Raw genomic sequence first — 24705 nt, 5'->3', positions numbered from 1 at the left:
CCCATTTACATGCATTTACCTCGTTCGCGACGACCCTAATGATGGCACATGTAGAGCATCCAAGCGTATCGTACCTGCAACACACTTCATCTGGGCACGCCCTCTTGTCTTTTACAAGTACAAGCATTGCCATCCATTGCTCAAGAACACCTGCTGCAGTCAGCTTGAACGTGAAGAAAAGAAAAAACGGAGTTGAGTTGAGTTGTATGCTACAGGTGGGATTAGCCTTGCTTATTTTGCCGGCAATTGCTCCACCGTAGTGTCACTTGTATGTTAATAATGTCCTAAAACCGGTCAGATCTGTCCCGCAATGCGCACAGTCACTTATAATAGTGCATATTCCACTCCCGCAGTCACCATCTGTGCACATATTCACTCACAGCGAACATAATCAACTCCAGAAGTCACCATCTATACACACATTCAGTCACAGTATAGAACATAGTGCATCGCAGTGCCACCATCATGCACACATTCACTCAGAGTAACATAGTCCACTCCAGAAGACACCATCTACGCACACATTAAATCATAGTAGACCATAGACCGTCCCTGCTGTCACCGTTTTGAGTCAAGATCAGTGTCCTGCAGGAATGTTAAAAGAAGGCGTGAAGCCTCCCTTCTGCATGTAGATTCCAAGAGGAGGCAAGCGTAGCAAGGGGCGCCGCGCCAGAAAGTTAGGTGGGCGGATGAGATTCAGAAGTTTGAGGGGATACGGTGGTTGCAGCTAGCAAAGGACAAGGTTAATTGGAGAGACATTGGAAAGGCCTTTGCCCAGGAGTCGGCGTAGTCAGGCTGATGATGATGATGATGAAAGCGCTATGGGCCCTTTGGCTTCGCTTATGTGCTGCCATACCGCAGTCCGTTCGCCCTATATATAGCTTTATCAGCGGTTGGTCTACCGAGCTCGCATACGGAGCATATCTTGCCAGAGTTCGTCCTTTTTTCACGGAGTAACGGCTGGATTTTGGGACTACCGTTGGCTCTACTCCCACAACCCTGCTCTTACCGCCGTTTTCTTGCAACGTATATCAGCTGGCTACTCCAGCCACCATTGTCCATCCCCTTGATTTGTAAGCTTGAACAAAGCTCAGGCTCTTCTAGCCTCAGTGGGGAGTCACGTGGATCTAGAAACTCCGCACGAGGAATGCTGTCTAGCCAACACTGCTGCAGGCGCTAAGGGTGTACGTCATTTGTAATGAAAACATTTCGGAACAACTAAGCTAAACAAATGACTCTATTTGTACAAAATAAATACACCAATTGCGTTAGCTTTAAAACGACGAAAAGGGTATATTTAGTTCTGTGGGCTACGCTCTAAACACATATACACCAGTACGGGAGTTAAAAAGGGTGTAAACTGTCCTCTAGCGCACTCCCTGTGTGCGCTAGAGAACAGCTTACACCCTTTCTACGCCTTTGTGTTTAGAGTGTACATACCTTTCGGTGGAATCATAACTGTTTTTTTTTTAACTAACAGTTTCGCAGACCACCTGGTTTCATTAAAAGAGGTCCGCTTGTATCACAGTACGCTCAAATACCGATGTACGCTTCATAAAAAAAGGGAAAAGGAACAGCCATGCAGTCTGACGTATTTAATACACAGGCGCACGCACGCACGAACAAACACGCGCAAACATAACTTTCTGATTCTCTCGTTCATGTCTACGTTCTCCCCACAGCTTCAGGAAACCTTAATTATGAGACACGCACAATAAAAACTTGACCGCAAAGACACCTCAGCTACAAGACGTTCAAAACAAAAACATGGAAAAGGCAACGCAAGCCGAACCAGTCCTCAGTTACAATTACTAACTCGTTTGTTAGACACGTCAAGACAGACTACTTTCACGCCATATTTTCGTGGCCCATCTTTCACTTATTAACGACACAGGAAAAAGTTAAGGAACAACAACAGGGCAGCAAAAAAAGTGAGGGGGGGACAAGTGAATGTTTTCTCCTCGCCCTTTTCACGAAACCGTCCTCCCTGCTTTTTGCGCCTGCCGGTGAGAAGGGGGCGGGAATTGAAGCCACTCGATCAAGCGGGAGCCCGTTTCATTGCCAGAGCTAATTTTTGCTCCCACGAATAACGTGCGCGCATCATAAGCAAAAATGTCGATCTATCGACGTTTGATACGCCTCTCCGCGGGTTCAGCGTATTCGGAGGCGAATGCGCGTGCCGAGATCTCCGTGGGGGGTCCGGTTATCGTGATAAAAACTCCGCGCCAGGGCAAGGCGCATATGCAGAGGATGCTGGCATCGCTCGGAAGCCGCTGAACGTTCACAAAATAACCGCAGATTTAGCGCTATACGGAAGCCGCATGTTCATCGATGGATCACCGAATAATCACACTACCAGTCAATCCGCAGATGGGTAGAAAAAATAATGATCAAAACAAGCCTGAAAGCAAAAAAAAAAAAAGCAGCACTAATACGCCCGAAAAGTGTCAGTGTCGGAGCTCACTGTCGTTCCACAACGCTGATGGTTGGTGGTCTGAAGGTCATCGTCGTCATCATCATCGTAATCATAGCTGTCATTATTATGTTACAACCACCGTCTTCGTAATTACTGTCCCCGTCATAATGCTGATCGCAACCGCGTCACGTCCTCTGCGCGACGAAAGCCTCCTCTCCCAACTTCTCCTCCCTCACGTCATCCTATGCCTTGCTTACCGTCTTCACTTCTCATTATATATGATGTAAGACACAAGTGGAGAATTAAGGTGCCAAATAAAGTATATTTGACCCTTCCCAAAAAACCATCGCCATCAGCAAACGCCTATTGTGCGTTTGTGTTAAAAGTGTGGACGACTGTACAAAGCCCACATGCCGTTAATCTCAATTAAAGCTTCCTATTTTCAGTGAGCGCTTACAGCTTACAACACCTTCAAACGTGACAGAGAAAATGTTCGCTACCTCGTGAGCTAGTTGGTTGAAGGTCAACGTAAAGGGTGACGGCCGGAGAGTGAGAAAAAAAACGCGTCTTTCTTACCGCATGACCTTTTGTTTTACTATGCTATTCTAGCGTTGTTTTTATCCCGGCCCCCTTCAAAACTCTTCAAAACTGCAGGCACTTCAGAAGAGCGGCTCCAGGAGAGCTTTTAAAGACAACTCTCCAACAGGAACCACTGCGCCAAAGTCCGCCTAACGTGTGATCCGGACAGCACTGATGACGCTTGCATCTTCATTAGTGAGTCGCCTCGAATGCCACTTCCGTCCCAACTGCGCTCTCATTCTTTTGCTAGCTCAATGCACCGCAATTACGGCAAACGCACTTACGCTCACCGAGGACACGCAGCGGCACGAGTTCTTTGCGTGCGGACTGCGCACAAAGGACTAGTGTCATCAAGAACCACCCGCAAAAGCCCGCACAAAGACCGGCAGGACGAGACCATAAAGACGACCATCTTTCGGTCGTTCGCGCGGCGGTTATATAAAACCCGTCAGCCCGTCGAGATGCGTTAGCGCGACAGGAGTGCTCAGGGGCGATATAAGCTTGACTACGCAAAGACAAACCTCACGAAGACGCGCTCTTCCGGCAATACGGCTTATACTCCGACATATCAGCGCGGCTGGCTTCGTACGGAGATCATAGTGAAGATCGCTATGGAAATAGAGCATCGTCAAGCTCCTCGTCATAAATGGAAGGGCGATTCCAGCTCGCGATGCAATTCGCGTCATTGGCCACGCTTATTCGCCACCGCGCCCAGATCTGCGTGAACCCGGGAAGTCTCTGCCGTCTGGGATGATCTAGAAAACTATTAGCCAGACCGGCATGCAAGCAGCAACAGCACGAGGAAGGCATTATAAGCATCAGACAGAAGGACACCATCGCCCCAACCACCCGCACCACACCCCAGACAGAATGCCGTCCATCTGGTCCCCCACCCAGATTCTTCTTTGCCCGCTTGCGTGAATCTCATCCCAAACACCAGCCGTTGTGCCATCCAAGAGGAACCGCCAGGCAGACGCCACACAGAGACGGGACGACGTAGTTTCATCACTCGCTCGTCTCTGCCACTCGCAGTCCACATAAGCCGCTTGGCTGTCTATAGCGGCGAAAAGAAAGCCGAATCGTCAGCGCGGGCTGCATGCGGGAAGACGCGGAGCCACCGTTAAATGCCCCAGACGTATTCGGCGTCTTCTTTGACGGGTCCGCACTTCGGGGATAAAGAAGGGGTGGCGGCGGCGGCTCGGCAGTCTGCCGATAGTCACGCTTGGCTAGGCGAAGCTGCAAAGGCCCCGCGATGTGCTCGCATGCGTACCGCGGGCCGCCGCCGAGACTGCGGGGTCGAGAAGGCATCGCTACGCCGACCTCGTCGCGTCTCGCTAACAGCCGCCGCACCACCGACGATTAGTCCCGGCCGCCCACAACACTGGGATGCTAATGAATTCTCGCGGCGTCCCAGCTGAGAGCGGGAAAGACGCTCGTGTGGCGTGTGCTGGTGTGCCCGCGTAGTGTATATGCACGCGGCGTTGTCTTCGGCAGTGCTTTTGTGCGCGCGGTTCAGGAGCGACGACGCGGGAGTCTGGCAACTCTGGCGGTCTTTGGAACGACGGCCATCACCGATGGGACTTCATTAGCGAGCGCGCAGACGCTTTTCGCTGGATGAGTTGCAAACGTAATGGCCGTTCACCGTGGCCTCAAGATGAGGACTTAAACGGCGATGTGTGTGGTAGTGAGAGAGGAAAGCTATAGACGTGTTTCTTCCAAAAGAAAGCAAAAATATAAACAAAAACGTTGCGATGAACGCCCGTCTGGATCCGGTACATCGCATGGTTCTGGCAAGTGATTCACGAAACCGCAGCTAATCCAAGCATTACGCTGACTGTGGATTATTGAATCAGCTCTGGAAACGTCCTAAACGACGACCTCAAATAAAGCAAAATCTGTGCAACGAGATGAGTGTCCAGACAGGTGGAACTCGTATAACGCTATGTGCTTCTTATTTCTTTCAGCTGACTCGTTTTTTTTTTCTTTATCGCCAAGGCTTTGGTCTTGGTTTAGTATAACCACTTTAGATATCCGTAACACACGACACTACGCGGTTACACGCAAGCACCGCACCACTGACACGCATTTGAATGAATGCGACAATAACTTTTATAACGAAACTTGTGTCTTCCTGTTCGGTGTGCTGCGAATAGCGGCAAAGTTGCAGTGGTATTCACAAAAGTCTACACAGCGCCACGAAACACACATTCGGTGTAAACACGATACACAAAAATTCACTGTTCAATATTTGTGTCATGTTACGTCGTTCAACAGCCATCAAGGTCATTGCTGCGACGAAGTCGGGGCATTGATGAAAGCTAAAGTTGAGTAAAAAGAGGAATAGCTGGAATGAATGCATAATGGTAAGCAAACTAATAAAGACGAAAGCCACACACAGTTCTAGAGCACAGCAAGCCACCTGCCCCTCACCCACACCAAAGTGAACACTCCCTCTGTCCCATTAGACCGGCTACCACACAAACGGCAGCTGCTCATTACAGGAGCTCACGAAAACATCTGCCCGGGCCAAACATAATAGCCTATTCAAACAATTCTCAGAACGACCTTCTGAGAAGCGTTGCATCGTTGTAAAAAAATAAACATTATGCGCGAGCGTGCGGTCACCGAAAGCGACAAATTCAAAATACAATCGCGTAACAACCACTGTGGCTGCAAATTGAAAATAAAAAATGAACGTGAAACTTTGAGCGTTCTCTCCTTCGGATGGTATGGGGATTAGTCTTCTTTCTATACTACCGACGTCTCCTTTGTCGCCATTCACACTAACCGCCACAGATGTCGCCGCTATGTCAAAAGAGATCAAAGAAAATTTGCAGGAACCTACGCTCTGAAATGAAAACCGTGTGGTCGTAAACACATGCTTGGAACCTGTAACCGACGGCGACATCTATTAAAAAGTGAAGGCAACACGAGATTTCTATGAAACCAAACAACAGCAAACTAGCTTTTTCTGGTTTGTATAAGTTTTCCAGCCCGCGATACACCGGCGACCACAACAGCGCGCTGGAATTTCAGAACATGTCGGTCAGGTCAGCACATATATAACTTTCTGGGGCCTCACTCCAACCCCACTGACTCCACGACGAACACAGCGGACAATCATGCAGTGCTCTAAGTTGCATCTTCGCGCGGATTGCGTTGCAAGTCAAGAAATGATGCGTTCAGCTCTCGTATTACTCACAGCGCTTGCTGTACGCGTACGGTGGTGGTCCTCTTCTTGCCGTACAACTGCCGGTACTGTTTGTACTGGTCTCCGTAAACCCAGCACACTTTCCACCACTGGCGACAAACGAGCACCTTGCTCGCCGGACCTGCCGCCGTCTGACGGCCCAGGGCTGTGGTCGACATGGCTTCGCAGGTGCAATGTCGGCAACACAACCACCCGAATATGAGCGCGAAGCTCCGGGAAAAACAGACGCACACACAGAAAGACTCGGTGTGCTAAGCGAAGAGGTACAACGCCCAGGTACACTTTCACTTGATGTATCCTCCTCGATGAGTCGATGGGGCACAAGGACGTCGTCTTCTACACATCAGATCGACGACACGTGGAGTGGTACACAAACCTGGTTGCGCATCTACATGAAGGGCACACGTGGAATGATGTTGCTGGCGGTACCGTGCTAAGAAGGCACTAAAACAAGACACTTGTTTACAGCCACCACATCAGCAGTTGTCCTGTCACGATCCACTCGAAAGGAGCCGTAACACGAAGATCAGACGCGCTGACAGCAACGACGCATGGAAACATCTTCGGAGATCGAAGCGCGGTAATCCCGAGCGGCAAAACAGAATCACTGAACACGGCACGAACACACCGGTAGCAGCGACCACTCGACGCTTCCTCTGGTCTCTTGTTGGGCTCTTTCTCTCTCTCCCCTAATTCACGGAAAGTGGAAGGCGCGTCGTTGCCGTCCGGTGTCCAGCACCCTCTTCTTCCAGACAACCTGAACCGTTGACAAACAGACCAGGAGAAGACACCACCGGCGTCGCGACGACGATGAAGACACCGGCCACATCTCGCGGCAGGCTTCTGTGGACGTCGTTGTCGTCGTACTCCGGAGACGGCAACACGCGAGCCACTTCACAGCAGTGGCGCGCTCCGTTTCCAGTGGCGCTCACGCACGCGCGAGCACACAATGCTCCCCCTCTGAAGCCTCCGTAGCCGAACGCCGCCGAAGGAAGCACAAGAGGTGGGGGAACCGGGGGGAGATTGCCTCCGAAAGCCGGCGGCACCGCCGCAGCGGGCAGCCAAGGCAGGCAGGCGGGCGGGCAGGGCGAGGCGGGGTGGGAGAGGAAAAGGGAGGGCAGCCTTCTAATTACAGGGGCCACTTGTTCGGCCCAGCCGCCGTAGGAAACCTGCTCGCACCAGCAGCAGAGGCAGGAGCGCGGCGGCACACCTGTCAAACGCGAACGCCGGCTGCTGCAGCGAAGGCGAGGGAATGTCCAGGAGAAGAGAGAGAGAATAAAAAGGAGAGGAGAACGGAGGTGGGGGTACACTTCTCCGCCCTCCCTCCGCTGCCCCCGCCGCGGCCGCCGACACGGCGTCGTCGTCCTTCGGGCCGGCCGGCCGGATGATGGACTTCCATTATTACACGACGCGGCTACTTGCAAAAGCGCGCGCATCCCGCATCGCGCATGCCTTCTTCCGAAGAGGAGGGACGCTGCTGCAGCTGCAAGAAGAAACCAGTGCGGAGGAGAAGGCGCGCCGCGGCGCTGACAGTAGACTGACTGGCAGCGCGGATCGAAGTATGCGGCTTCGGCGGTCAGCGCGAGATGCTCCAACTTCGGCTCTGCTTTTTTTTTTTTCTACCAATCATTTCACTTCTCAATCTATAGCTTATTTTACTTCTTATTATTGCCAGAAGATCGCGCCTCGATCTGAAGATGAGAGGGAGAGCCCCGAGGGGTCGAGCAGTTGTCTATGTCTCCTGTCCCGTATCCGAACGAAGAAGACACGCTCGTGATGGGATAAACGATAAATCAACCTCCTCTTCTTCCACGTGCACACCCGGCCGCTTCCTGGAAGTACCGTTCGTCCCTGTCAGGATCCCCGTTTTGTTTCTGCTTCTTCTCCTTGGCAGCGGTCGACGTCCATAACGAAACGTCCGCGTCTCCCGGACTCACGAGCCGGTTGCGCCACAGACGATGGGAAATTGGCAATAAGCCAGTCGGGGCACCTAGCTCTCCCTCTGCGCTACCAGATGACTCGCCTAATTTCATTGCGGGCCACTCATCATGCTGCTCGGCTATTGTTTTCGAGGCCCCCATACGGGCATGGCACGAAGGATGTAGAGATTTCCTTTTTGCTGTTGACAACGAACAGCCTGTCGTTGACCGAATGGCCACATAACGAGGAACAAAGCAGGTCCTCAAGAAGAAAGGAGAAAAGGCAGGAGAGGGGGAGGGGTATAGTCATGCGCTTCAAGGTGTGATTCTGCAAGGAAGTTGCCCAGTTCTTCGGCACGCAGCTGTCGTACCGCCGTTTCTCCCAGAAGGTGGGTCCGCGGCTAATGCGATGAGGAAAGCGCCCCGTACCGAGCGTATACATGCACGGATGCGAGCACGGCCAACAACACACGCTGCTTTGCCGAGTATCCCGGAAGAACGCCAGCAGTTCTCGTCGTCTATGGACAAATAGCGCGGGAAGCGAAGAACACGCGTACGCCGCCACCACCGCGGGCCAAACGCGGATGTTCGGACCAGTGCCGCGGGACGATCATTTCTCTCGGGCGCGGAGTTGCTGGGCTGGATACTGTATGGATGCGTCGGGTATACACGGCGGGGCACCCGCTTGCACCGTCTTGCCAGCGGCAAGGGTATACTGCGCAGTTCTCTTGCCCCATTCGGGTTATCAGCTGCACTCTCTGGACGCTATCGGTATACTCTGACCCATGCACGAATGCAGTTCGCTGCATTTCTTTTCTTTGGCTAATTAAATATGTGATAGGATATTTTGGTGCTAATAAGAGAATGAGATCTGTGGAGCTCTAGCAATGCTCCACATTCTTTTTGCACTGAAAGAAATATACCGATATGCTTCCGGGGTATTTAACTGGCGGAAAAAGCTAGGTAAGTACTCTGTATGAAATTTAGCAGGATGGAAACTTGGACGAGTTGGTATAGATGCATTTTTTTTTTGTGTGCGTTCAGTGGTGTATGAGCTCCCTGTATGAAGTAAAAAAGTTTATATAGGATAGATCGGCCAATGTACCAATGTGTGGCTTAGAGAACACCTTAGGTCACTCTCGGAATCAAATTTTTCTAGCCTGAAGGAGCGCTGCCAGGATGACAAAGAGAAAAACAAGAAAGTATGCAGACCATTAGTCACCCACACTAGCATTTTATTTCGTCACAGAAATCAGACAACGCGGGAGTTGATGGAGGCTTATTTTATTCGGAAAAGAAAAGAGGAGTGTGTGAGTCAACCATCCTTAATTTTAGTAGGTAAACAAGTTGATTTCTTTGATCATAAATGGCACGTTTGGTTGGTTGTTTTTCAATGTTTACAGGATTTTTTGTTCTAAAGGTTCTGCCATGGACTGATGATGTGTTTTTTTAGGTTGTACTCTGAGCATGTGGGTGGGAGTTGTTTGGGTCTTGTTGATTGTTCCTATAAACATGTGGTTTTCTTAATAAAAAATGTAGTTGCGAGTCGGTGCTTGTCTAAGTTGTTTTCCTTCTGCCTGTCTGGCACTGTTTCACCCAAAATGCTTTGTGTGCAAGTTTAACACAGAAACGCATTAGAGAAGTTGGGATTGTTTAAAAGAAGTTACCACAAAGATCCCGCACTATATGAAGCGCACAGACACACACACACGTGACAGAAGAAGGCGAACAAAGGTAAGCTGCCGCTTGTTTCACTTGACAGTATCCAGCCTCTCTCCGTCTTCATCGAGCTCCGAGACAATCGAACTGTTACGCACTTCAGAAGGGTTGCAATTCCCTCATCGCTGCAAGCATAATTAGGTTGATGCCATATGGATCCCTACACTAACGAATTACTATCGCCGCGAATGTGAACGCTGTCCCGCAAGATGCAGCAAGAACATCTTGTTACATCTTGGTTTGATCACAAAACGACTAGCGTAGTGCATGCCATCCCGCTATTGTTTCGCAAGGCTGGGCCACTGCTATCGCCTTCATTCAGCGTACGACGATCTATACGTGCTCCGGCGGGCGATACGACCCGTCCTGGCCATTTCGAAACTGAGAAGACGGTAAGAGAGAGAAACTGCTGAGGCCATACGTCAAAGACCGCAGGTAACGGAGCCAGCAAAACGACCCCATCCGGCCTTCGCAGTCTCGCAACGGAAAACTCCGCGCACGTACACGGAGTGATGAAAAACGATGCGGCAGGCTCCAGAGCACAGTCGACCGCCTTTGCATACCAAAGGCTGCTTTCCGAGTGGACCATTTGAAACGCCGCCGATAACGAACAGCAGAGCAACTAACTCTTGGACGTCTTCAATGCCTTCTCCTATTGTTCATATTTTCTTTCTCAGTTTCACCACCGCTTCCCACCATCTTTCCCACTTCCACACTCCAACTAACTGCGTCGCCGTAGCGCGCTGAAAGCGCCCCCCCCCCCTCCCCCCAATAATAAAATAAAATAAAGGCCTCCGTGCGCGTATTATCATAAGTCAAAAAGCTAGGCAGTAAATCGATTTGCGTCGTAACGACGAGGATATGATGAGGAAACGAGAGGACGGGCTATTTCAGCCTCTACATCTGCTTCCCTTACCTGTGCACACCCGCGTTCCTACACCACCCTTCTTCCAGGAAGAAACTGGGGCGGCGTACCATACGCGCAGCCTCCAACCTACAGAAGCAATACACGTATACAAGAGAGAAGCAGGGAGAGAAGGTGTGTTGGCGAACACAGACGCTTTGTGCGTGTGTCCATATGTGCGCGCACTGAAGGGAGGGGTTCCAAACTAACGGGATAACCTGTTTTCACTGCCAGGCCTGCGAAACGTAAATCACGCCATTCGTTTACAAGCGCACAACGCGGAAAGAAAAAACAACAACAAAAGAGTGAAGACAGCGCGCCGAGGGCGCGCGCTCAGCAGGTAGCCGTCGAGTTAGACATACGAGAGCCCAGGCATTAAGAAAGAGAGATTTAAACGAAAAGAACACAACAAATACAAGCATTGCACGCACGAACCTGTAGGTCACTGGAAAGAAGGCGCGCAAACAAAGAGACTAAACACGTACGCAACTCCCGTTAAACTTCTCCGCCAGCGAGACTCGAGAGTGGGTATACACAAGGTGCAACCATAAAGCAAAAACAAGCGAACAAATAGAAGAAAAGCTAGGGGAAGCTGCACAAAAACGCAACGCCTCATGGAATGAGCAGCGACTGGGAGGGGTATAGGAAGTTAAGCTCATTGCCGACGAGCACGGGCGCACTTTATTTATGTCGGAACACACGCGAGCAACAAGGCGCAGAACCAGACATGGGGGGTCCAGTTGTGTTCGCCTGGTGGAGGCATGACCGTGTAGACAGAATGAGCTCAGGCGAGCAGCTGCTGCCGTGGACGATTAGGAGGGGATGCACGTAAGTGCGCGCGGAAGATGTGCGTGGGGATGGTGCGGTCTACGAGAGGTTGGAGAGGTATACGACTTGCTGACAAATACGGCGGGTGCGCAGGCCCCGAATGGGATTGCGAAAATGTGACACTCAGAGGGCTATAGGAAGTGTTGGAGGAAAGAGGGCAGGGTTACGAAATGAGGTGCGCATGAAGGGTGATCAGTAAGTTTAGTGGATGTGGTCCCTGATGGGTTGTCAAACAACCACCCTCAATCTTATTTCCCAACGTGCACAGAGTGTTGCCTAACAAAGTGGGCTGTTGGGCCAATTGGGACAGCAGTTCGGAAATTCAAAACAAAGGAAACCTGTCGTCGTACCTTGTTTACTCCTGCGCACTGAATTTGCGCAAGACTATAGCGCGCTGGTGATAGAAAAATAGTGGAAGACCACGTAAAACAGATAAGCTTTTCGCTCCTCGGCTTTCTGCGATTCAAGTAGAATGGGGTTAAAAAAAACCCAGCTGCCTCAGACTTTTCCAACTCCAATTCGGGGCCTCTGGAAGCGAATTCATGAGGCAATATAAAGGGTTGGTTACAGATTTCACGCAAGAAAACAAAACGCTCTGTATATAAGACGCTTGTGTGCTCAGGCACCACCCACTGCGAGCATAGCATGAAATTGGACGAAATAATGAACATTCCGTTGTTTTTTTTTGTTTTTTTTTGACATTATAAACACCTTGGTTCTGGAAACAAAGAGTGGGAAACTTAGCTGAGAACATTATACGCTTAAATTTGCTGCCATTTACGGGGAATAAAAGATTAAGAAGTGGTTTGGTTTATGGAGTTTAACGTCCCAGAGCGACTCAAGCTATGAGGGGCGCCGTAGTGAAGGGCTCCGGATATTTTCGACCACCCGGGGTTCTTTAACGTGCATTGAAGTCGCACAGTACACGGGCCTCTAGAATTTCGCCTCCATCGAAATTCGATCGCCGCAGCCGGAATGGAACCCGCGTCTTTCGGGTCAGCAGCCGAGCGCCATTAACACTGAGCCATCGCGGCGGCGGCAAATGATAAGGTAAAAAGATAAAAAGAGAAAACAAACACGCTCTAAGATAGCCTCTAACGAATAAAACACTCTCCGAATAACACGTCTTCTGAGGTAGTCACTTCTGGCGTATACTTAGCTTATAGCTATGAGAAAGAGCAGCGTCATTATACGTACCTGTGTCTATGGTAACTTATCGTGTACGAATGTAACCATAGCAACCATTGTTTGGAAATAAATGGTTGTTCCATGTATACGCAGATATATACCGAGATATTTGCACCGCCAGTTTCCGCTACCGCGAGCATCTCTCCCAGACTCGTGACGTACAGCAGGACGAAAGACTTATCCGTACTCAGAGACGGCAAGTTCTCACCGTCGAAAGAACAGGCGGTGAAAAGAGTCACGCTGTCCATAGGACGAGTGAGGAAAGAAAAAAAAAAAGACAGAAAAGGCAGTAGCCGCGGCGACCCGCGCGCGGTCAACCGTGCGGCGCGGTGCGAAGATATGCGTCTCTTTCTTCGGCGACGACAGGCCACGACTTTCTCTACGAACCGCCGCTGGACACGCGTCGTTACGCACTCGGCTAGTGCTAACTTCGACACCCCGCTGAGGCCGACGACAAGTCGCCTTGGCCAGCGCGGCTCTTCCGCGTTGGCGTTTCATAGACTCCGTAATGTACGCACTGCTTTCGCACTTCTCGAAAGGGACGCCGCCGACACATTACTCTTTGGCTGTGCATCCTCGAAGCACGTGCGAAGAAATGCGCGTGCGACTCTTCTTTACGCCTCCCCGAGCCAATAGAATTCTAAGATTTGTTTTTCTTTTACAGCGAGAGCTGTTATACGGAGCCCTACCCGTTCGATTCAGGATTCATAGCGTACGCCGTCAACATCCGGTTAAGTGTCATCAGGTTACCAACACCTACAACGCGTCCGTGCGCCTGTTGCGATCGTTGCGGTTACCTAGGTTGGCACGAACTGTACGACTTACGCATTAGCAGAAGACAGATAGCAGCACTGCAGCAACTTTCGCTGAGCTTAGTGTGTTAGACAGCAATGCGTAAATATATGGCAATTTCCTTTTCTGGCTATTCAGTCCTTACTCTGAATAGACTCTGCTAAGGATCAGCTAAGCAGGCTTATCCTGCGTGTGGTGTCACTTAAGCCATTGACGAACGGCGAAAAGAATAAGGAAAGTAACAGAATTCAGATGGAATCGCAACAGAATATATCAACCGTGCTGTTTATGATCAAACAAGGCGATAGCCCTACACTCTGCTCGAAAACGTGTTCAGAATGTATTAAGAACATGCTGGAGAGTGCTTTAGTAACGGGCGATGCTATTTTGAACATCCTATCAGTTTAGATTAGTACACAGACAGGGTCGAGAATGGCGTCGAATGCGCATATACAATCAATAGCGAACTGCAAGACATCGAGATATCAGACATACATTTCCGCCTCTCGACGAGTCGAATCGGGCATATTTTCTTACAGCAAACTCCACCCGTGCAGTGCAGATAGGTGTGCACACCATAAAGGGCGATTCGTTCAATTTAATACAATGAACTAAATAAAGTTCAGCTAATCGCTAATTAGAACACGTCAGGTAATTAACCTATTATTTATTTTGAACAAGGCATCCACCTGATCCGGTAACACAACGTCAAAGATGCTGCTATGTAAGTAGTAGTAGTAGTAGTAGTAATAGTAGTAAAAGACCTTTATTCGACCATAATTTATAGGTTGAGCATGTCGACCGCCTGGGCGACCAGAAGTCGCTGTTCTTCCCCTTCAGCGCCAAGCCAGTCGAGCCAGGTGGTGATGGATAGAGAGGTGGGGTATTATCACATGTTAAAAAAAAAAAAATTCAATTGAGTAGTGTGGCACACCCGGTAGAACCACAGGCACACTGCGGAAGTTGTCCGTCTCATGACGCAATACACTCGCGGCGAAGCCGCGACATTGTCCTCGTCATTGCGATTATATGCGTACGTCACCAGCGATCCTGTGTAATTTCCTGCATTCAATGACGCAACTGCGTTAGAACCTAAACGTCTTGCTTCGCCATTCCCAACACACTTCCACACACAGGCCGCATTTAGTTCCGCATGGAAGAAAAATCCACGATGAAGGAATGCGCTTCGGTAAGTTCGCGCCTCAACGGCGCAGGAAAAGCGCTCGCCGAAACGTCAACATTAGCCGAACTGAGTCTGTGTCCGTGTGTGCTTAACGATACCCTCGCACGTAGTGTTTTGGGGAGAAAGAATCGGAGCCCGAGAACAGTTGGGCAAAGAAAGAATGGCGACTCGGAAACGAAAACTTCGTGGGCGTTGGTTCGCAAAGCGGCTAACGACAGACTCCAGCTGCCCGGGAAGAAATCACACGGTTCCGCTACGGGCATCAGCGAGGGGAGGGGGAAGGGGTTGGGGGGGGGGGGGGGGGGGGGGGGGCTGGTACGCTCGCCATGTGTCGACGTGATTTCAGAGTGCGTACAAGCATTGCTTCCTGGTTCCGGACTCTCTCACGCCGCGCTCCACTGGAATGAACAGCCACGAAAAGTGTAGCACGGATACACAAAAGAAAAATTGACGGAAAAAATATACATAAACTCTTTCGTCACTGCCCAGTTCACAAGCAGGAAACAAACAAATTGTGCAAAACAAAGCTGTAAAAGTCTAAGAAAATCACAAGGCCGAAACCTCACGCTCCCTTTCGCCACAAACTCGCAGTTGCTTTCTTGCCTTTCATTCGCTCCAACAACAGCAGCAACAATCCCCGGGTGTCGTCTGCTACGCAGCCCTACAAGGCAGACGAAACAACCGCCCTGTCCGGAGCCATAGCCAAAAGAGAAGCCGCTGCGCTCAGCTCTGGCAAACTAAGCATGTGTGTCCACAATGCGTGCGTATAAAAACCTGCCTCCGCCATGACCATTGTGATATTGAGACCTCGCTTTGGCTAAGTATTGCCCACGGTTGACTGTCTCTCGTATGCCTATTATGGTGGAGTCGGTAATACCTCACCTGCCCCTCCCCCTCCCTCACATCGTGACCTCAGAACCGAGAGGTCGTGCGTCTGTGTGTGTGTCCACATCATATATATGCTCCGGGAAACGATACGCCTCCCAACAATAGGTCCTTTTCAAAACCGGCAAGCGAGAGTGGGGTCACGACCGCTGCTTGTGAGAATTGTGTGTGCATGCATGACCACCGATCGAAGAGAAGACGTTCCTTCAGATCGCAAGGACTTCGCTTTTTTTTTTGTATTTCCTGTAAAAGAAATTCGAAAATAAATTGAAATTGAAATTGAATTTCTTCCTGCTGCTGATTTCACTTTCCCACTTCTGAAGTCATCAGCTGCTTCAGACACTATAGTTGTTTGTAATGCAGGAATAGCTACAGATGACAGTAATAACTATTGCAAACTCAGATGCCTCTAAACATGTATATGCATATTACTGTTGGAACATGCTTTTATAGGCAGTTTTATGAGCCCGCTGCGGTGGCTCAGTGGCTCTGGCATCCGATTGTAGACTCCAAGGTCGCGGGTGAGCTGTGCCATGTCGGCGCACCAGGCGGTCTTTAAATTAATTCGAAGCCCTCCACTACGGTGTCCCTCACAGTCATAGCCCATGTGTCGGTTCGGGGCGTTAAAGTCCAAAATTTGCATTTTAGTTGTTATGCACTGAGTTGTCATGCACGAAAGCATATTGCAAGCTTTCTGACCGTTTTATTACATTCACCAAACATATGTAATAGCTGTACGCAGCCAGCAAAGGGGGGGCAAGGACTTTGGTCAAGCTGCTTCCTGCCCTTATAAAAACGGTCTATAGACTTCTTATAAATTCTTCTACCTTAGTATAGATATTTCTTTTTGTCTATTCATAGTCTATGGATTGTCTATGGACAAAAGTCTATAAGTGCATGGCCATAAATCTATAGATCGCCTATCGACTTTCTATAGCATTTGTATTGCCTATAGACTGTTCTCTAGGATTTGTCTATAGAAAGTCTATAGTCTTCACAGACAGAAGTCTATAGACTGTCTAAAAAATTTTTTGTAAGGGTAGCAGCTATTTGTTCATGTGGATAATTTTTCGTACCCAAAAAATGCGGAATAAGGATAGAGCGAAAATGAAAGTGAAGAATTATTCGTGAGTGCTCTCTGTATGACGCATGACAGCTAGATCTGATAGTATTTATAGAAGTCACCTCATTCATGAGTGTTCTCTGCATGACGGATGACAACTGGATCTGATTGTATTTAGGAGTCACCTTTAGATTCTTTTTGAAAGTGCGGCAGTGCAAAACGAGACAAGAGTAGACAGACGGTATTCAGAGGACAAGACTGACTCCCAGAATCGTGGAATCTTATATTCTCCACATAAAGTTGTCCCGCATCACGGACCGAGACGCTCTTTTAATGCAACAGCATAAGAGTGTGCATTCCCCTAAAATAGCGGCGTGTGTCTCAAAATTAGCTGATTGGTCGAGAGGTCACGTGACCTTGTGACATCATCATAACCTGCCCCCTGTGGTAAGTGGCAACGAGCCCCCCAGATCGAGAGGTCCCGTGATCTTGTGAAGCCATTACAACTTGCCCACCCTGGCAGGTGGGAATGAAATTAATGATTTGTAGACAGAGGTCGCGTGACGTCGTGACGTGACCACAACCTGCCCAGAGAAGAAAGAAGAGAAGGAAGAAGGAGAAGGCAGAAAGGGAAGCAAGAAAAATGGCGTGAAAATCTGGCTAGATTCAGTTCTTGGCCTGAAGAAGAACGGCAGATCGGGCGAGTTGACAGTTATTCTTATTTGCCCATTTCCCGGCTTCGGCTAGCGAAGAATGCCCATCTTCCTTCCCGCACTTGCATAAGCACTTAACCAAGCCAATATCGTCTGCTGATTCGGCTGTGTGAGCGAAGTGCACCGGTTGAGCGTTGACGATTGTCTCAGGAGGAACCCCAAAACGCATAAAAAAATATTCACAGGAACACAAAAGTAGTGCGCAGTTGATATCCTCAATAAGATGCACCGAATCGCTCCGTGCAAGCTACTAGAAGCGCGATTCTGTGCTCCTGTGTCGCATTACGGTTGGACCAGGAACGTAAACAGAGGCTCGGTCTTCCACGTCGGTCCGCCATAAATGGAGAGTAGGCTGCAACAACTCTGTCCCGGCGCTTCTGAAGTCGACTTTCACACCTTACTAAGAGCCAGCAGAACATTTGTTTCTGCACATCCAGCGACAAGGAAAGGAAAAAGCTACGCCTGATTGACGTCTTTCCCCGAATTCCTAAATGTAGGGTGACGTCGAAAGTGCGTTAGCCTTTTTTGTTCGTTTGTTTCGATACCATAGCAATAAAGCCTACGGAATACAAGGAATAAGCTGAGGGTTTATGGGTTTACGTGGGTTTAACGTCCCAAAGCGACTCCGGCCATGGGAGACGCCGGGTAAGAGCGGTCGAAATTTCCGGAGGAATAAACTGGATAGAGTAACATGACGCGAAGACGACTAGTCTGCAAACTAAAATGCGCACATCTCCGAGCTTGAAGCATTGGTTACACAAACGATACGCGCTGATCGTGCACGGATAAAGCAGTAGAGAGTATACATGCAACGAGCCACCACTCACGTATAGTCCGAGAACCAGGGTGGTTTTGCGCAAGAGAATGACAGATAAGCGATAACTACGATCGCAGTCACCACCGCTCCTCCTCACTTATCAGCGAGCAATTATTCCCGAGGCCAAGCAGCTCTCGGCCTGGCGAATCCGCGGCGCTGCAGGCAGTCGCCACGAGAAGAGCGGGACGCCCGTTCGCATGCCAGCCGCGATGCTCGTTCCTTTTGCATATATGCATCCCGCCTCAGGCATGGGCGGCCGACACACACACGCCGTAATGGGCACGTGCGAGGGAAAAGAAAACAAAGAAAAGGAGCGAACGAACAAAGCCGCGCGCCGAGCATGCAATGAAAAAAAAAAAAAAAAGGACAAGCCGTAAGCGAACACACACACGCCATCCACGGCAAGCCCCGAGGCCCAAGGCAGTGATCGCAAAGAAGCTGCCGCCTCTGGACGGGACTGGGGAAGGAACGCAAGCGGCGTCTAAGAACACTTGTTATTCAGCAGGGATCACCCGCTACTACATGCGCTTCGTCCGGCGGGGCTAGGACTGGACAGCACGGAATGAGAGGAGGCAGGGAAGAGTGGAGGAGAGAGTCTCTGTCCGGCCAGCAGAAAGAATTCCGGAGGGCGTGGCGAGGGATGTAAAGAAACACGCTGGAAAACAGAACAAAAAAGAAAGCGCGTACTGCACACACGAACTGCTTTGGGCTTGTTCGCGTGTAGCTCGCGGGCCTGGCTTGGCGGGTGAACGATCCTATCGGAGAAGCACGACAGATGAGCAGAAGGGTAACATACACAAGTGTGTGTTTTGGACGGACTTAAGCGGGCGGTTTCTCCGGTTGTATTTACAAAGTATTCCTCGTGTCCGGTGGAGGTGAAAACAGTAGTGCCCATAACTCAGAGCAGTCTGCAGATTGCAGAGGTTGCTTCTCGCATCGATAAGTGCCTCGATCAGGAACTCTGTATTCAGACGCGGCAGAGACCGCTTGTAAACAGACAAGTATATCTGAGTGGGCTCTAGGCGCAGATATCTCACTCCGTACATTGAGTCACGCTGATTACTACTGATCCTTAAATTAGTGAAATCGCGAATCGGATTTCTCAAGCATTCCAAAAGACCATTTAGAAAATAAGCCTGGAAGACAGGATAATACGACAGATCACCACTGCAGCAGGTATCTTACGCATATTTCTGACAATGCCTCGTATTGTCGAAAAGAAGTATGGTTTCCAAGCAACTGCCAGGAGCAGAAAGATGCTCCTTGAAGAGGACAAAATTGTACAGAGTTAATTTAAAAAACAAGAACACATGAGTGGGAACGGTGACAAAATGTTCCTCACAAATGGATGTCTCAAAAGTAATACTATAACTCGAATGGAATTCCAAAGGAAACACAAAAAGCTAGTTTCTTATAGATGCGTAGTACACAACTAGGTTCTTATAAAAGCACCACTCTGAAGCTGCTACGCGCGTGCGCAGTTGCGTCGAAGCCCCAACTTGGACGTTTCGGCTGCTTGCTCTCCAACCTCCACTTTTCACAGCACCCGTCGATGCGCGCTACAGTGCGCGAGAACAGCGACGCTCTCCCTCACGGCTCGTAAAAGGAGAGTGCGTGGCGCCTCCAGCCGCAGGACAAGACAAGCCGAGACGAGCCAATCCATGCAAGACCGCCGCTTCGGTTTCCGGCCGCTCAAAGAGCAAACTGCCGCACGCGAGCCCAATTAGGAGGAAAGCCTCAAGTGGACACCGACCGCAGTGTGCTTTAGACTCCTCGCTTTTCCAGTTTTTTTTTTTTTTTTTTTTGAATTTAGAGCGGTAAAAGTGGAAAGGGAGAAGACGGAGCCATTGTGGTGGGCAGGGCTTTACAGCGGTCACGCCATGGCCTACGTCCACCGCTCTCTAAGCGCGGAAGGGTCGGTTCTGCCCGCGATCTCGATTCGAAGGTGACTTCTATACAGCGTGCGCGCACGAAAAGGAGCGCTAGATGGAAGGAACCTCGCGTGTGCGTTGTGCCCCGCGACCGCGTATAATGGCCTTGGGGCAGCGGCACGCTAGGGCAAAGCGTCATTATGTACGACTTCGCTGAATAGGACAAAGCGCAACGCCGTTTTGATTCCCCCTCGCCCATCAGGGTACACTTCCCAAACAACAGAGATGTATGCATGTCTTGGGATGCGTCAAAGAACGCACCGAAGGTGCATGGATGACAGAGCGCGTTCCATAAGAGCAAGGAACCGGTCGTTAAAGGGCGTTTTAATGCATCGCGCGGGGTAATAATATTATGAATTATGAAACTATAGCTCGTCGTGACCAGATGTAATTCAACCCCCTCTTCCTCACCTGCTTTTAAACAGCGGTTGACCAGTAATTCTGAAAGCGTCTGTACGAGTTCGTACGCAGTAAAATTATTCGGTTGCCGCAGAGACTGCCCGCTACTGCAGTTCGACCTTTAACACGGTCAACGCTCCCCCATTAATTTTACCCATGTGCAGAGCATATGTCGTAAATTCCGCTACACAGCCCGCGTTACAATTACAAGTTACAATTTTGGGCTATCTATGGGCGCGGACTACACAGCATTTTATTTCTTAAGTATCGCTCAATTTAGCATGAAATGCCTGAAATGGATGATAGCATGAATTCTATGTGCCGAGTGCAGGCAATTTACCGGGAGCGTGCTATTAAAGATTTTTTTTTTTTTTTTCAGCCAAAATCGCACCCTGCGGACTATATATACACTGTGCGAGGGCTGCATACAGGAAATTACGGTATTTTTTTTCGTGCTCGCTTTCAGGCGAAGAAAAAACACTGAACGGCATCGCGTCTACAGGTAGCGTGCGAACCACATGAGAAAATTCGCATGTCTGTGGCAGCGTTAAATTAAAGAGCAGAATTTGAAAGTCTAATCACGCGTGCTTTAGGCGTGGTAGCTTGAAGGAAAAGTACCGCACTCCTCCCCTTCCACTCTCCTTCTCTTTTTTCTTTTCTTGCTATTCCCTCTCTCTATCTCTCTCAGCGTTTAATTTTATCTCTCTGGGAGCACACGAATTGCTCAGCGTGCCCTTCGCGAGACCGGTGTCGGCGCCATTGTTCGCCTATCTCAAATTGATCTTTCGCTGTGCGTGCCTGACAGTGCGCTCAAATTAAGACAATAGACGTGAGTATAAGCATTGCGTGATAACTAATTTCAGTGAAGAAAATCGAGGTGGTGTGTTTATAGCCGCGATCACCGCCTACTGCAAATGAGTCAGCTGACGCGACCGACGCCCGTACTTCCTGCCGCATGTCCCAGGGAAAACAAAGAATGGAGTGAAGTTCGCGGTGCCGTGTTTTGTTTGCCGCATCCGGTCGCTTTATGGGAATGCCCATTAAGTCCTTTTTCTTAGGCCCTCCGCACAACCGCACAGAAAGGGGTCAGTGAACCCAGCGGGAGAAGGGAGGCGCCGAATGGCGGGGGATTACAGGAGACGTCAAACTCCCCTCATGGACGGAGTCGTTAGGCGGCATCCTGTGTGCACGTGTGTACGGCGAGGCTGACCCGCGTCACAGTGCGTGGCTCTTTGTACCATGTCTGCAGCGGCATGCTTTGACATATTGTCACGCTAGCTGCAGGCATGAGTTGCGACGACGAGTTGAAATTGATGAGTTGAAATGGCGTTCCTCGAACTTGGCGGCAACCGGACCTTGGGAAAGCGAGTGTTCGCGAAGCTCGCAGCGGGAAAGCATAATTATCCGAAATCGTGATGGTGGAAAGTGTGCATATGTGTACAGTGTCGCGATGAGTTACCTTCTTTCCCCAATCATTCATTGGTTGTGTTATTCTTTCCCCAACTGCCGATTTGTGGTATTTTCCTTTCCCCAATAAGTTATTGGGTGGATGTTTGTATAGTACTTGATTGGTTATTCTCCCACCGAGGGCGGGGACATTGGTTTTAAAACCAGCTGCTTCGGCAGGACCGAGGGCTGGTTTCGTCACCTAGAACTGCGAGCCAGTCAATTGTAAATATGTTTTCTCCTTGCTTGTATCCTCCTTTGTGCTTTTAATTGTTATAAAAAGTTAACCTCTCCTAAAGTGTCCTCTTGCAATGTGATTGAGCAAAACGAATCTTCAAGACGTCAAGAATCCTACAACAATCATCATTAACCCAATTTCCCTCTACGAGATCAAGAGGGGAATCCAACTGGCGCAGTCGACAGGATTTGCTACGTCTTCCTGCTCGAGGTATCTGACGGAGGGGCGGAGGATCGAGTCGGTGGACAAGCTGCAGAGCGGTACGTCCTAAAGGAGGAACGTCAGCGTCATAGAGCGACGTTGAAAGCTTCATGAGACTGCTGGTCATTGTCAACGGGACGTAGGAGGCTCAAGTCGGCGAGGAGCTGAAGGAGTCAGGCGACCGACGTGTCGTGGAGGTGCCTAGTCCGTGAGCTGCGGAAGGAACCAGGCGTCCCCGTTGAGGTTCAAGAGAAGAACCAGGAGACCAGCAAGTCAAACGAGGCAGGACAAGTCAGCAAGCTGCTGTGAGAGCCGGGGCTCAACTCAACTCATCCGCATAAAGGAGCCCGCTGTCGTCACTCAGGGCGACGTGACTACCGTGGCAGAGGAAAGCAACCTGCGAGGTAGGAGACCTTTCTGCTTCCTCCGAATTCACCATGTCGGTGTAGTGTTTTCGTGCTATAGATGATAGCACGGAAAAGGGAGATGGCTGCCGTACGGTATAATTGGGAGGGCAAGATGCGATGTTTGGAGATTGAGGAGGCAGAAAAGCTGCTTGAAATTGAGAAGTTGAAACTTCTAATTGAGCAAGAAAAAACAAAGCTTGCACAGATGCAGTTGAAAGTAGGGCAGGGAACGAAAGCCGATAGCGGGATGTTATTTGCAGCAGTTCAATGTTTTGACTGCATGCAATTTGGGCATCTAATGATTGACTGTCCGAAATCGAAGCGAGAACAGCATGTTCCCGTATTGAGAGTGACCTGTGGGCCAATGGCTATAGGTGTGAAAGCTGCAGCGTTTAGGCAGCGGGGCCCAACCGTGTGTGCCGTGCCAGGAGAGATGGCCGAGGGCATAGGGGCGTTAGTCACGCCTTTGAAGCGCTGCTTGTCAGAGCAAGCCGAGACAGAGGAGACCCAGGAGGCACACGAGTGTTTTGTTTGTGAACAGGAGTTCAGCATTGAGCCAGAACAGGTTGACGCAAACTCTGGGGCAGCTGTAATGCTCGACGAAGAGGTAGAGCAGGCACGAATAGAGGCAACACTCTTTGCAGGCGAAGGTAAGCTGGCTGCCAAAGATGAATCGGTTAGCCAGCCGGAGCTGACACTCTGCGCAGTGGCAGCAGATGTAGATGATGGTGTAGCAAAGTTGGTAACACCTGAGACGCACTCGCTGTTAGAGCAGACAGAAAGAGAGCGGCTACATCAAGAAATTGAGAGAGCCGATTTGGAAAAGCCTTTCAAAATTCGAGACAAATATGAGACGCCGGTAGAGCTTGAGGCCAATTCGGTAGCTGCAAAAGTTTCTGCAGCAGATTGTGAGCTATCAACGAGCGATGAGGCTGCATTTGATGCCGAGAAAGGAAGGAATGCGCGTTTGTTCGCTGCAATGGTTTTCGAAGCTGATAAGGAACTGCAGGATTGGGATAATGCATCTGTTCCTGTGGGTATCAGCGTGGAGGAGACACAGTATGTTTCATTGCCAGAAGTGCGGCAGCAAGCTGGTGAAGGCAGTTGTCAGAAAAGGCGTGACGGCACGATTTTCTTTGAAGCGAACGTCTCTGGGCAGTTGTACGAAGAGCTAGGGCTACTTGAATCTCGTTGCAAAACTGCATGCGAAGTAGCCGATGAGAGGCCTGAGCGAACTGTAAAATTGAAAGAAGTGGAGAATGCAGACGCGAGGGCAGCAGCAATCTTCGTAGCCCGCGGGGAGCAGGTGAGCTCTATTGCTCCGACGGTGGCGGCAGCCTTTGGAACCGGCGTTGTCCCGGATAATTCGGAATTTTGGACCAGTCTTCTGGACAAAGCCCAAAAGAAACAAGTTTTGTTTCGAGATGTAGGCGGCTAGAAGTAATTTCTGCCAGTTTGGGGCAACGATCTGACATGGTGAATTCTGGAATGTGCAGATTGGTCTCCAGCCTTGTGTGTGCGGGTTGAAATATCCGTTGTGTGCGCGCATGTGTGCGTGCTGGTGTACTGACCGGACAGCCGGCGCATGTGTGCGTGTTGGTGGACTGACCGGACAGCCGACGTACGTGTGTGTGCGTGCGTATGTACTTTTGTTGTTGGACACCGTGGCTGAACTTTAATGTCCCACTGACAACAAGTGTCTGTGTGACATTCTTGGTTGGGAGGAGTGAAGTTCGCGGTGCCGTGTTTTGTTTGCCGCATCCGGTCGCTTTATGGGAATGCCCATTAAGTCCTTTTTCTTAGGCCCTCCGCACAACCGCACAGAAAGGGGTCAGTGAACCCAGCGGGAGAAGGGAGGCGCCGAAT

General features: G+C 50.0%; 1 protein-coding gene across 3 annotated transcripts in view; it reads right to left on the bottom strand.

Annotated features, from left to right (window-relative positions):
- Positions 1-24705, bottom strand: part of LOC149358743 (uncharacterized) — a 297550-nt gene that overhangs the window by 49213 nt on the left and 223632 nt on the right. The window contains exon 1 of one of the 3 annotated variants that reach the window (XM_089570923.1): positions 6198-6648. The exons of the other annotated variants lie outside the window; for them this stretch is intronic. Coding sequence (XP_089427049.1) covers positions 6198-6364 — 167 coding nt within the window. The 5' untranslated portion in view covers positions 6365-6648. Of the gene's footprint in view, positions 1-6197; positions 6649-24705 lie in introns of those variants that run through there. 3 annotated transcript variants of the gene reach the window in all.

Source organism: Amblyomma mixtum, chromosome 2 (assembly GCF_055824585.1).
Source record: "Amblyomma mixtum isolate Tamu chromosome 2, ASM5582458v1, whole genome shotgun sequence".
Classification (NCBI taxonomy): domain Eukaryota; kingdom Metazoa; phylum Arthropoda; class Arachnida; order Ixodida; family Ixodidae; genus Amblyomma; species Amblyomma mixtum.
The sequence above is the reverse complement of the archived record's forward strand: the minus strand, read 5'-3'. Positions and strand labels throughout refer to the sequence as shown.